At 38.9% G+C, this 14,785-nt stretch overlaps 1 protein-coding gene across 1 annotated transcript in view; it reads left to right on the top strand.

The window, feature by feature from the left end:
• LOC117595891 (NACHT, LRR and PYD domains-containing protein 12) overlaps positions 1–14,785 on the top strand; it is a 120,999-nt gene that overhangs the window by 45,337 nt on the left and 60,877 nt on the right. Inside the window, exons 10-11 of the mRNA XM_053228311.1 lie at positions 13,633–13,749; positions 14,441–14,557. Coding sequence (XP_053084286.1) covers positions 13,633–13,749; positions 14,441–14,557 — 234 coding nt within the window. The remainder of the gene's footprint in view (positions 1–13,632; positions 13,750–14,440; positions 14,558–14,785) is intronic.

Below are 14,785 nucleotides of genomic sequence, written 5' to 3'. Positions count from 1 at the left end.
CAACTCCATGATATTCGCATGAGATTCACATAGTGTGGAATGGGTTTTTACTTCATCTGGTCTGGATGAATAACGAGGTTTGTGTAAGACATCTCTCCAACATCTCTACTTGGCAAATGTGTGTGTGTGTGTGTGTGTATATGTATATAGTAAGAATATATTGTAACTGTCCCAGTGAATTTTTTCAAAGGTGAAAAATCACAAAATAATTTAGGGGAGAGTCCCTCAGCTGAAAACAACAAAAACACAGCAGGCCATTACAAAGTGTTCATATAAATAAAGACAATCCACAGATCTACAGATCTAAGCTACAGCATATGCACGAAAAACAGTCCAGAAAGTCTGAGTACAAAACAACCCAATGCGTTATAACCGTCCCAGTTACTTTGCACTGTTCGAGCTACAAGAAATAAAAAGGGAGGGAAATCACCTTCTTTGCAAATACCAGAATTAACCTAATGTGAAAGAGTTCTACCCACAAATAAATTCATGCACAATCTAAATGGTGTTTCTTTCAACATGTTTTCAAACATTCCTCACATTTTGACAGACACAAACTCCAGACAGGGCAAGTCATTTACACACACACATATATATATATATATATATATATATATATATATATATATATATATACATACAGTTCTCCAAGTTTGCCATAAACGAGAGTACATGGGTGTGTAGGGAATTGAAATGGCCAGCACAGTCCACTGCAGGTTGAAATTATAAACAGTTCATAAAATAAAGGAGACCAGTCCTATCTGTAGATGAGTAGAGTTATGAAGGCTGATGATAAAGTCCTAAACTTGGATGTCTGGTCGGTATGAAAGTTTCACTCCAAATACCCAGATGGAGTTGCTTCAGCAATATAGTAAGGCACTTTCACATAAGCACAAAGAAGTAGCCCCAATACTCGATCAAGAGGTTGAGCTTTGAGGTTTGAGCTGGAAACATGTAGGTTTCTCAAACAGGCTTAGGATGTAGAGCAACCATGAGGCAGCTCCAAACAGAACCTGGCACTTACTCTACTACTTCCTGTTTTTATTTAATACAGGGTGATCTACATAGGTCCCCCTAGTGGCTAGGAGGAACATAACATGAGCATAACTGTGACAGACGGTGACTGTTACAGCGTTTATCATTCATCAAACTAAAGAAAAAAAACTTATCTGGTGGAATGAATATTCATCTCTAAGCCAAAGTATGCACTGAATCTGAAGTCCTCGATGATGATGATGATGATGATGTTGATGATAGAAGGTGAAAAAAATCCAATAGTCTGATAGCAAGAGTATCACAAACAATCAGCAGTCCGAGTTTCCTTGAAACATGGCGTGTGTTGCAGTTTCTTTTTGCTGATTTGTCCTGCGATGAACACAGAGTTTTGATGAAGTTATTTCTCATTCCATTGATGAGAATTCACAGAATTAACACAAAAAATCCTATAGGGCCCCTGGAGCACAGTAGAGGAACTACACACAAAACAACAACCCAGTAACTGCACTATGGTCAGTTACAATATTATAAATAAAATTACCGTGTATGTTGAATGGGTGAAGAGTTTTTAGTTATTACAGAGAACCTTTATTTATTCCTGTATGTTCACTCCTGGGCAAAAAAAATGCCAAGCTCAAAATGGCCAAGTTTTTAATGGTCTTTATAACAAATCAATGGTCAGGAAATTAGCAAGAATTAAACAAATAGATAAAATAACTTAGTATGGGAGAGCTTTTCCCTTTGATTTCTTGAAATGTTTAAACCTTGTGAGTAAACTTGAAGACAACTTTTATTTATTTATTTATTTATTTAAATCTTGTAAAACCAGACATGTTAGTTTGAATTTTACATCAAACATTTTAATCATTATCATGATTTTACCTTTGTGTACAAGAAGACTATAGAAGTGAATTTCCCTGTTTCGAGATTTTCCTCAAACAGCAAAAGGAAACCAGTGAATGGAGGAGGAGCTCTCAGGACTGCATCTGTTTCACTCCTGCTCATTTTCTCACCAGTGATTTGTTGTTAAGACAATTAAAAGGGCTTGGCCCAGTTTTTGTTTTTCCCCGGAGTGTACTTACTGATTTATTCTCACAAAAATTCATGTAGTGAAGTGAAGGTTATTTATTTATTAATATAATCACAGAACTAAGCTAGCCATTCTGCTGTGTCACAGATGAATCAGCTTGGAGAGAAGAGGCTGGGAAAAGAAATGGAGAAAGGAGCAGAAAGCAGTACTGAGGATGACTTTCAGATGAATGTCTGTAGTGGTTCAGGCCATTGTGACATTTTTTTTTTATTTTAGTAAGCAATAAGTAAAAATTTACCTCTTTTAAAAATGAAGAAGCTTTGCCGTAGAAACTTTTAAACACATAATTTAGATTGTATCCTGTGTATTATGACGCATATACAGACGTCTCTGGGTTAAGCCCCAGATATCCACTGACCCTGGAACTGCCACTCCCAGGCGCCACTAGGATACAGGTTTGCTAATATAAGCAAATGATGAGCACAATATTTACAATAAATATATAACTAGATGAATACAATATACAGCGGATATAAAAAAATTTACACAGCCCTGTTAAAATGGCAGGTTTTTGTTGTGTAAAAAAAAATGAAACCAAGATAAATCATGTCAGAACTTTTCCCACCCTCAGTGTGAAATTACAACGCATAAAAATTAAGTGAAAAACAATCTGAAACATTTTAGAGAAAAATAGGAAAAATAAAAAAGTTACAGTAACCTGGGTGCATAAGTGTGCACACCCTTTTATAATTGGGGATGTGGCTGTGTTCAGAATGAACTGATCATATTCAGTCTTATGTTCAAAAGGAATTATCATACAGCTGTCATCACTGAAATTATTCTGATTAACCCCAAATAAAGACCAGCTGTTTCTGTAGGATTATATTGATGTCTTCTTGGTTTCATCCAACTGCTGAAGCCATGGTCTGCAAAGAGCTGACAAAGCATGCACGGTATCTCATCTGTCGAAGGATATCGATCAGGAGAGGTGTACAAAAGAATTTCCAAACCAGATGTACCATGGAACACAGTGAAGCCCATCATCAACAAGTGGAGAAAAGGGAGCACCACAGTGACATCACCAAGAACAGGGACGTCCCTCCAAAATTTACAAAAGGACAAGACAAAAACTTACCAGGGAGGCTCCCAAGAGACCTACAGCAACATTAAAGGAGCTGCAGGAACATCTGACAAGTACTGATTACTCTCTGCATGTGACAACATGTGGATAGACGGACGCCCTTGACAACATGTGGATAGACGGACACCCTTTCTCACAAAAAAATCTAAGTTCAACTAAATCACCTGAAACCATGTGGCAAAATGTGTTATGGTCTGATGAGACTAATACCAAAAGGTATAATAATTCCATAATGCGCATCACCAAAAGAACAACATACCCATGGTGCAGCATGGTGGTGGCAGCATGGGGGCTGGCATTGGATGCGTACACTGTGTAAAGCACTCAGACTTTCCCCTACAGAAACTCTGCTGCTCTCACTCTCACTAACCCTCTCTTATTACTAAATCCTGATAAGACAGAAATATTACTTATTGGTCCAAAAACAAAAGCTCTCACTCCAAAGTACACAAAAGCTCTCACAATTCAACTTGCATTTAGAAGGATGTACTATTACCATACCTGTCAACATTGGGATTTGAAAATAAGGAATACTTGCACAAAGTTTTCGCCTTTTTTGCAGGTACTCCAACGCCATCTCTCTCACGTTCCTCCATGCTGTTCTTCTTCTTCGACCGCTATTCTTCTTCTACTTGTTTTATTGGCGGGTGCCGTTTGAGTGAGTTCTGTAGATGTTACAGCTAATGTTCTGTATACTGTCACCTGCTTTACCGGAGGCGAATGTAGCAAACATATCAATTACACCCAGTGGGATTTTTTTTTATAGAAAGATTAAAAAATATGGGAGAAATACGGGAAAATATTTCAACGGGATGATAGCGGGATAGAATGGTAAAATACGGGAGAATCCCGGGAAAAACGGGAGGGTTGACAGGTATGTCTATTACTACTAGCTCGACAGTTAAAGATCTGGGAGTAATATTAGACAGCAGCTTGTCTTTTGAAAATCATATTTCCAAAACAGCCTTCTTCCACCTTAGAAACATTGCCAAGCTTAGGAACATTTTATCTGTATCTGATGCAGAAAAGCTAGTTCATGCATTCATGACCTCCAGATGCTTGTCCTGCATCTTCAATATACAAGCTACAGTTAGTCCAGAATGCGGCCGCCAGAGTTCTTACTAGGTCAAGAAAAGATGATCACATAACCCCAATATTATCATCCCTGCACTGGCTACCTGTTATGTTTAGAATTGATTATAAACTAGCACTACTTATGTACAAGGCTCTAAATGGTTTAGCTCCCACGTATCTAGGCAGTCTTCTAACACGTCACAATCCACCACGCTCCTTAAGATCTCAAAACTCTGGACTTCTGGTAGTTCCCAGAATATCAAAGTCTACAAAAGGGGGTAGAACGTTTTCATATTTAGCTCCCAAACTTTGGAATAGCCTTCCTGACAGTGTTCGGGGCTCAGACACAGTCTCCCAGTTCAAACGTAGATTAAAGACATATATCTTTAGCCAGGCATACACTTAACACTTAACACATACCATAACCTTGTACTTCAGAACATCTGATTAATTGCACATTATGATTTAGTGCTCGCTAATATTATGAACAGCAGCTACGCTAATTCCTTTCCACTTGTTTCCCTTCTTCTACCCATCCCCGAGGCACACAGAGATTGTGCCAGCTCCAGTAGACGAGGCCAACCCTACGAGGATCCTGAGGCATCCAGAGATGGACCTGCTCCAGCTGGTTTCTGCCTCGTGAGGATTTGGGTATTCAAAGCATCGCTGCCAACCCTATGTGGACTTTGAGGAAGACAACAATCTCCAAATTAATATACACATAAAATTCTACATGACTACACATAAATGTAGAAAGGACATTGTTCATATCATACTCTCCAGTGTCACCCAAATGAGGATGGGTTCCCTTCTGAGTCTGGTTCCTCTCAAGGTTTCTTCCTCATATCATCTAAGGGAGTTTTTCCTTGCCACAGTCGCCTCAGGCTTGCTCACTAGGGATAATTTTGTCCAACATTTAGGACTGTTTGCATGTTTTTGTTTCTGTTTGCATGTTTTTTGTTTCTTATGTTCTGTAAAGCTGCTTTGAGACAATGTTCACTGTTAAAAGCGCTATACAAATAAAACTGAATTGAATTGAATAATGTTGTTGTTCTTTTGGATGCTCCCCTTAAGGGGTTGCCACAGCATGCAAACATCCGCATGTTTGATTTGGCGCAGGTTTTACGCTGGATGCCATTCCTGATGCAACTCTACCATTTTATCCGGGCTTGGGACCAGCACTGAGAGTGTACTGGCTTGTGCACCCCCTAGTGTTACAACATATACGTTACAACATATAATGTTGTTGTTCTTTCGGCTGCTCCCCTTAAGGGGTTTCCACAGCTGATCAACTATCCACATGTTTGATTTGGCACAGGTTTTACGCTGGATGCCCTTCCTGACACAACCCTACCATTTTATCCGGGCTTGGGACCGGAGAGTGAGAGTGTACTGGCTTGTGCAGCCCCTAGTGGCTGGGTTGGTCCCCTGCCCAGGAATCAAACTGGGCCACGGCAGTGACAGCACAGGATTCTAGCCGCTAGACTAACGGCTAACAGTTATGTTAAAAAAGTAAGTGTCAGTTACAAAGTAACAGTAATATATTGCACTAAAGCCCAACAATTGCAATTACTTTCACGGACAGTTATTGAAGTGCGCATAACAGACTCAGTGATGGCTGAGTAGAATTGTGTCAGCAGCTCTTGTGGCAGGTGGAACTTTCTCAGATGGCTGAAAAAATACATCCTCTGCTGGGCTTTTTTCACAATGGCGGGTTCTTTCTGAAGTCCACTGGCATCTCTACCGCTTTGAGCATGTTCAGTGCAAGGTTCTTTTAACTGCATCAGACAGCCAACTATTTGACCTCACCTCTATAAGCAGACTCGTCACCATCCTGGATGAGGCCAGTGACTGTAGTGTCATCTGCAAACTTCAGGTGTTTGACAGAACAGTCTGTAGCAATACAGTCATTTGTATACAGGGAGAAAAGGAGTGGGGACAGCATACATTCCTGGGGAAGGGCACCAGTGTTGATTGTGCAGGTGCTGGATGTGAATTTCCCCAGCCTCACTTGCTGCTGTCTGTCTGTCAGGCAGCTGATGATCCATTGATGGGTGGAGGAGCTGGATCAATTTAACCTGGAGGAGATCTGGAATGATGGTGTTAAATGCTGAGCTGTCAATGAATAGGATCCTTGCATAAGTCCCTGTATGGCCAAGGTGTTGGAGGATATAATGTTGATTGCATCATCTACTGACCTATTAGCCCAGTAGGCAAACTGTAGGGGGTCTAGCAGGGGGCCAGTGATCAGCACCAAACTCTCAAAGGACTTCATGATTACAGATGTTAAGGAGACAGGTCTGTAGTCATTTAGCCCTATGATCCTGGGTTTTTTGGGACAGGGATGATGATGGAACATTTGAAGCAGGAGGGTACTTCACACTGCTCCAGATCTGTGTGAAGACCGGGGTCAACCGGGGTGGATGCGGCTTCTCAGACAGGAGGGTGAGACACCATCTAGGCCTGATGCTTTCCTGGACTTTTGTTTCAGGAAGACCTGATGAACACCTTCCTCACAGATCCTAAGTGTACGAAGAGTGGATGTGTGAAGAGATTAATGGAGTGGGTATGGAATGCAGGCCTACGTGTCGAATCTTCTATAGAACATGTTCAAGTCATCAGCCAGCTGTTGATAATCCACAGAGTGGTGGAAGGTGTCCTGTAATTAGTGATGTCTTTCAGGCATTTCCGCACTGCCGCATGGGTCATTAACCAAGAATTTGTTTCTCAGCTTTTCAGAGTTGCTCTTCTTAGCAGCTCTTATCTCCTTTGTCAAGGTGTTTTTTGCCTGATTATACAGGATTTTGTCACCACTTCTGTAGGTCTGTTCCTTAGCTTGACAAAAGTGTCAGGGTTTTCCTGTGAACAATGGTTTGTCGTTGTTGTATATTAAGCAGGTCTTGTCTGTAGGTCAGGAGAAGGTGCAACAGAGAGTGATGAGTGTGTCTCACAGCTGCCCGGGGGACAGAGCGATACACGGTCTTTAGTATGGTGTAGCAGTAATCCAGTGTGTTACTGTCTCTGGTGTGACATGTAATGTGCTGGTTGTATTTAGGTAGCTTTCAATGCCGCCATCTAGTGGTGTAATATGATATCATGGAGGTAATAAATGCGAAGAGACGTTTAATAATTTACAACAGTTGATTCGATTTTTTCCTCAAATTGATACTCATAACTCATTGACCTGTGCAATAAAAACGATTTTGCTGTCATCACAATCACTTAACCCTTCTGTTCTGCTCTAAATTACTTTTACTTTTTACCAATGCTAAAAATGATTTTCCATCATTTATTTGCTCAGCCCAATTTCTATAACAAAACTAAAATATCGTGTATGTTTACACCTGTATTTCTATTCATTCTAAAGCTATGGCGTGAACAAACTACAGTTACATTTATGGCATTTGGCAAGCTATCAGGTCAGAATTTCTGCACACAACTATTATAAAGTTATAAAGATTGTTTTTATTATATCTTCGCCCTGCACCACCCAGGTTGTAAACCTCGTCTTTAGTGAACTCTTTCTCTAAAAGTGAAACTGTTTCTCATCGCCATTTTGAGGAACGACTCGAAAACATGAAGATTTAGTAAAGCTGAGATTTATAATTCCACACAACACACAGCGACTGCTGACTAAAGGTGAGTGATGTCTCTAACAAACACTTTTAGACAAGAAGAATGCGTTTATAGTGTGTGTGTGTGTGTGTGTGTGTGTGTGTGTGTGTGTGTGTGTGTGTGTGCGTGCGTGTGTGTGTGCGTGCGTGTGTGTGTGTTCAGGACACAAGAAGCTGCTCTCAGGCCACACTGCTGTTTATTTTGGACAGAAGAGAAGGAATATAAAATCCTTAAAATGACATATACATAAATGTATGTTAAAGTCCAATACGATATAAAAAGAAAGAAAGAAAGAAAGAAAGAATAAGAAGCAGAATCACCTTGATGTTTGAGCCTCCTGGTTTTTAATATTAATTTTAAGAATGGGTGTGTCCTAAAAGGTGGAAGACTTTTTTCGTATTGTACCTTTGCTTGTCAGAAGTGTGTAAGAAAAGTGAAGTTAATAGGAAACATCACAACAGTCGTACAATTACGGCATGAAGCTTTTGTAAATGATGGACGGAATACAATTTCTAAATATGAATACTAGGCCTACTCGCTAAAAGTAAGTCGTGGAAGTTTGATAATCAGCTCCTGGGGCCTGCCTTAACCTGTGAGTACTTTTAATTATGAAAACCCTTTTAGCGTGATTCTTTGATTTTGAACTTATTGGACTTTTTCCATGGCCTCACTTTAATGAAGTTGAGTGAGTAAGGGAAGGTGCATGTATGTTTACTTAGTGAGGGAAGGTGTAATGTGCTCAGCTCATGCAGCAGGATTGTGATCTAATAATGGCTCTAAAATATTAACTTTCATTTGGTGTAGTCCATGTTATCATAATGTTAAGAATCACATCACCACTCCATCATATATTCCTCTTATACTACAGCAATTTGCAAATGATTACATTTTTTATTTACTAAAGAAAAACTTGTCATACTTTTTCTCTGTTTATAGTTACAGTAAATGGGGAATATTGCAAAACAAGTTAATAAACAGTTTCCGATACAGAAATATACATCTTGGTACTGAGAAATCACAGAATGCAACATCTTCTGTCCTAAGACTTTCTTGTGGTGGAAAACATGAAGTTACAGCTTTATCTCAAGCACTGCCACTGGAGACTCTTTCCATAATTGTTACATAAATGTCTCCTTATCAAAAACTTCACACTATTAACAATTATATGTTTTAATCTGTTTGTTATTAGCAGAAGATTATGGGCAGCATCATACAAGTCCCTCTGAATGAGCTGTTACAGAAACGCTAACATATTAGAACGAGTGCATTAATATATATATATATATATATATATATATATATATATATATATATATATATATATATATATATACAGTACTGTGCAAAGGTCTTAGGCACCCTATATATCTTTTTAGTACAAACTTTGTTATAGATTTGTATTTTATGACTTTTATATTATTGATTCAGTACAAAACATTTTCATTTTAGATTCCAAACGTTAGTTTTCCAGCACAAAATGAAATGTTACAGAAAAATGTTTGTATGTCAGTAAAGAAAGCAGCAGATTCCATAAGAGACACTTTTCAGATAAAAACATAATGAAGGCTGCTGGGTTTCGCTGCAGAAATAAGAAGCGAGTCGACAGTCAAAGTGTCCAGAAGAACTGTGGCTGCTTCTGCAAGATGCTCAGTAACACTTACAGCTCATTTCTTTAAAAAAAAACTGCACACACTGCACCTGAGATACTGTTTTTTTTTTTAAAGCAACAGGCTGTCACATATTGGCTTTGTGTCATTTATTACTGTTTACTGCTCTTTATAGTAGTTTTTAAAATGTAGAAACATTTAATTTCATTATTTTTGAAGGCATCTTTGCTCTACAGCATTTCTTTGCACGTGCCTAAGACTTTTGCACAGTACTGTGTGTGTGTGTGTGTGTGTATGTATGTATGTATGTATGTTAGTAGGATGTACACCAACCAGCCATAACATTAAAACCACTGACAGGTGAAGTGAATAACATTGATTATCTCGTTACAATGGCACCTGTCAAGGGGTGGGATATATTAGACAGCAAATGAACAGTCAGTTCTCGAAGTTGATGTGTTGGAAGCAGGAAACATGGGCAAGCATAAGGATCTGAGCGACTTTGACAAGGGCCAAATTGTGATGGCTAGACGACTGGGTCAGAGCATCTCCAAAACGGCAGGTCTTGTGGGGTGTTCCCGGTATGCAGTGGTTAGTACCTACCAAAAGTGGTCCAAGGAAGGACAACTGGTGAACTAGCGACAGGGACATGAGAACCCAAAGCTCAGTGATGCGTGTGGAGAGCGAAGGCTAGCACGTCTGGTCTGATCCCACAGAAGAGCTACTGTAGCACTAATTGCTGAATAAGTTAGTGTTAGCTATGATAGAAAGGTGTCGAAACACACAGTGCATCACAGCTTGCTGCATACAGGGCTGCGTAGCTGCAGCCTGGTCAGAGTGCCTATGCTGACCTCTGTCCACCACTGAAAGAACCTACAATGGACATGTGAGCATCAGAACTGGACCATGCAGCAATGGAAGAAGGTGGCCTGGTCTGATAAATCACATTTTCTTTTACAAGATGGAGGAGGGCCGGGTGCGTGTGCTTCGCTTACCTGGGGAAGAGATAGCACCAGGATGCACTATGGGAAGAAGGCAAGCCGACAGAGGCAGTGTGATGCTCTGGGCAATGTTCTGCTGGGAAACCTTGGGTACTGGCATTCATGTGGATGCTATTTTGACACGTACCACCTACCTAAACATTGTTACAGACCAAGTACACCCCTTCATGGCAACGGTATTCCCTAATGGCAGTGGCCTCTTTCAGCAGGATAATGCTCCCTGCCACACTGCAGAAATTGTTCAGGAATGGCTTGAGGAACATGACAAAGAGTTCAAAGTGTTGACTTGGCCTCCAAATTCTCCAGATCTCAGTTCGATCGAGCATCTGTGGGACGTGCTGGACAAACAAGTCAGATTTATGGAGGCCCCACCTCGCAATTTACAGAACTTAAAGGATCTGCTGCTAACATTTTGGTGCCAGATACCACAGCACACCTTCAGAGGTCTTGTGGAGTCCATGCCTCGACACGTCAGAGCTGTTTTGATGGCACAACAGGGATCTACACAATATTAGGCAAGTGGTTTTAATGTTATGGCTGATCGTTGTATGTTAGTAGGAGATATTAGAAAGAATTTCTGAGTCAATGCCATCTAGTGTAGTAATAACATGTAGAAAAATAAATATAAACGAAAAAAATGCAAGGACATTTTAGGTTTAGTATTCCTGAAAAGGTGACACTGACACAAGTAACCTTTCACCAAAAAAATTAAAAACAGAAAACTACAACACAGAAACAGAATATACCGTACACACACACACATACACACACACACACATACTTTATCGGGATATATGTATAATTTTGTGGTCTGTAAACTTCAACAACCACATTAACATGTCTGAAATGTGTCTCTGTCTCTCTCTTAAAAAAAAAAAATAAACATTTAGGCAAGAAGAATGCGTTTAATTTGTGTGTATGCTGTGTGTGTAAAAAGAACATTATGAGAAATGAGCTTGCTCTCACATTAAACACGTTAAACGTTAAATCTTGAACAGGGAGGGAGGATCAGGGGAAGAAAGGGAACTGAGTGTCACCTGAGCAAAACACTGTGTTATACTGGAACTGATTTCTCTCCCACAGGAAAATAAGAATAAATAGTCAAATGGTATAAACTCTGACAGTGATTACCGCCAGTGGCTTTAAGTCATACAGTCGGCTCAAACTTTAAGACTTTTGTACCAGGTCCCAAACGCTGGCCTACTCACAGCAGGGCCATGTGGATACCTGTAGCAAAGATATGATCACGATTTTATAACACTAAATACATCATAACATGGCGAACTAGGAACTTTTATTTTTAAGAATGTATATTTTGCAAGGTTTTTACCTTCATTCATTCTTGAGCACAAGAACAGACCACAGACCACATGGGATGTTTATTACTGTGTGCTTTTATCTGGCCAATGCAAAAAACAACACCTGAAATAATCCAGACACTTATTAAAAATAATATGACCTGACACCGGAACTATTATTATTATTATTATTATTATTATATGCATATATTTATTATAGGCATTATATTTATTCTGTGTAAACTCTAGAGACTGTTGTGTGTGAAATCCCCAGGAGATCAACAGTTTCTGAAAGACAAACCAGCCCATCTGGCCCCAACAACCATGCCATGGTTGAAGTCACAGAGATCACACTTTTTCTTCATTCTGATGTTTGATGTGAATGTGCATGAATGATTAGGTGTACAGGTGTTCCTATTAAAGTGGATGGTAATTATATATTTCTAACTTTATTTTTAAGGAAAGCAGCAGGATATAAATCAGCAAATTCTGTCTAATATAAGCTAGACCATTAAAATTTTAAATGCCATCAAGAGATCAGAATATCTAACCCAACATGGGTTGTTACCAAATTAATCCAAAAATGGAACAAATAACCCAACTAAACTACCCAGTATGTGTGACCCAGTGTTTGGGATAAAAGAACACCCCAACATTTTTACAGTGTACATTAAAAATGAATGGTGGCCTGACGCTTTGTCAATCACTAATGTAAATGAAGCTTTAAATCAAGTCAGATATTTACACAGAACTCTATGGAATGGAAAAAGCTCTAGTGATTATGCATAAAAGCAAATGAAAAACAATAAGCAATAAACTATTATGTCTCAAAAAAAAAAAAAAAAAGCTACGTAATAATAGCCACTGCAGAGCAAATGCACCACTAAGCATTGGATATAACCATAAGCTGTTGAAACTTCAGAGCTCCACATTCCTCAGCTCATTCCAGAGCTTGAGAAACATATATTGATATCAATATATATTGATATATAAATTGATATATCAATATCAGGTGATGTCAATTTTGGACTGAAGTTGCCAGTTCTGAATATGGCCCTATGTTGTACATAAGTCCAACAGTAGATGGTCACATTTAGAAGTTGTTTGTCTTGTTGCAAAGGGTTATTTTCTTTTCATTATATAATCTGACACACTCCCCATCAGCAGCCTAAATGAAGAATAAATTATGACCTATGCAGAGGTGGTGCTGCAATACTGAGTCCTCTGACCCAAAGGTTTCCCAATCTCCTATTGAGCTGAGGACAAGAAGAAGGTTGATGGCAAAAAGGTGGTGGTAAATTGGTGGGGTCTTGGCTGATACACAGAATGCAGTATGTTTGTGTTTTCTGGTGTCTGTAGATGTATATGAGTAAATAAAATAAAGTCGCTTATGGTATGTGTGCATTGTTGTCCAGTGTACTCCAGATTACGACTTCTGGCTCTCCACTACCCATGCAGAGTGATGCATCCATGGATCCTCTTCCATTCAAAGAAGGAGACCCCTCATCTGGGGACAGGTAAGAGCATCTATATAAACAAATATGTGTGGAAATCAGGTTTCACAGTCTGTGTAATTGGGGAATTATTTTCAGTGCACTGACTTGTCGTTGCAATATTCTGCTTTAAATGTTATTTGTGCTGTAAGCAATTACAATGGATGTGCAAAATGTAGAAACTATGTAGAATCAGAGGTGAGCAAAAAGCATAGGATTTTAATGAAAGTACAATGTAGTGAATGTGTTCAGTCCCAGCACAGTAGCTTATAACAATCCCATGTTAAATGGCCAGATCATGTTTGTATTTTCCAATGTCTGTTAATGTTCATGAAAATTTAAGAAATAACTAAAGTTGTTTGCATGTTGTTGTTCAGTCTAACCGAGGTAAAGAGACCAGACTCGCCATTACTCAGCTGTGTCTCCATGAAGAGTGATGCATCTATGGTTGTTCCTCTTGCATTCAAAGGGGGAGACCCCTCATCTGGTAACAGGTAATAATGCCTAAACTCTGTGGGCTTTGTTTTTATGAGTAAACCAATTTTTAAAAAGTGCAAAACTTGTCTGTTCAGTAGATTTCCAGTATTCTCTTAGGAAACCTCTTTTAGGAGGTAACCTTTCATTGGCAATTCTGAAGTGTCTTTGAACATGTGACAGTTAAGTGTTATTGTGTTAGAAAATATAATAACCAGTCATGGTCCAATATTCAAATGGAGGCCTGTAATAGCACTTTAGCAGCTGGAGGAAATGGACATTTACAGTCTGTTATTTATAGAGTCTCGATTTGTTGATTAGGGTAAAAGTGAAACTCTTACAGATCAGTAGAAAATACACACCAGAAATTTTATAAACAAGATGACACACAAATTCAAACACATTCTCTTAGGAATTGTCACATTTTAGAAGAAACAGCATATTTGGATCAGCAACACATAAAATGACTGTGCTGTAAGCACATAACATGAGTGTAAAAATATAATAGGAGGATAAGTCAGTGGAGATAAGTAGAAAGAAAAAGAATTAAACAAAAGTATAACGTGTTTGGTCAGTACATTAGCCAATTTGCACCCCATGTGTAAAGGTCATGTGCAATTATCATATTTATGTTTTGCAGTGTCTGTTAATGTAAATGAAAATGTACTCAGTAAATAATGTTGTTAAAGTTATGTGTGCGCTGTTTTGTAGTCTAACCCAGGTAAACAGACCAGACTCACCAGCAGCCAGCCATGTCTCCATTGAAAGTGATGCTTCTATTGATCTTCCTCTTACATTCAAAGATGGCGAGCCCTCATCTGGACACAGGTAATATCTTTTCCTAACTTCTGTATGCTGTGTTTGTATTTGAGTATTAACATGTGACAGTTAAATGTGTCAAAAAATTTAATAGCTAGTGTCGGTCAAATATTATAACAGACCTGTAATAGCTGTTTATTTATAGACTCTTGTTGATGAGGGTAGAAATGGAACAATACTATGGCTACAAGAAGTAATTAACAAAATCAGTCAAATTTGATAAAAGAATAGTTGGCT

The sequence above is a fragment of the Pangasianodon hypophthalmus genome, chromosome 23 (genome assembly GCF_027358585.1).
Source record: "Pangasianodon hypophthalmus isolate fPanHyp1 chromosome 23, fPanHyp1.pri, whole genome shotgun sequence".
NCBI classification, from domain to species: domain Eukaryota; kingdom Metazoa; phylum Chordata; class Actinopteri; order Siluriformes; family Pangasiidae; genus Pangasianodon; species Pangasianodon hypophthalmus.
The sequence above is the reverse complement of the archived record's forward strand: the minus strand, read 5'-3'. Positions and strand labels throughout refer to the sequence as shown.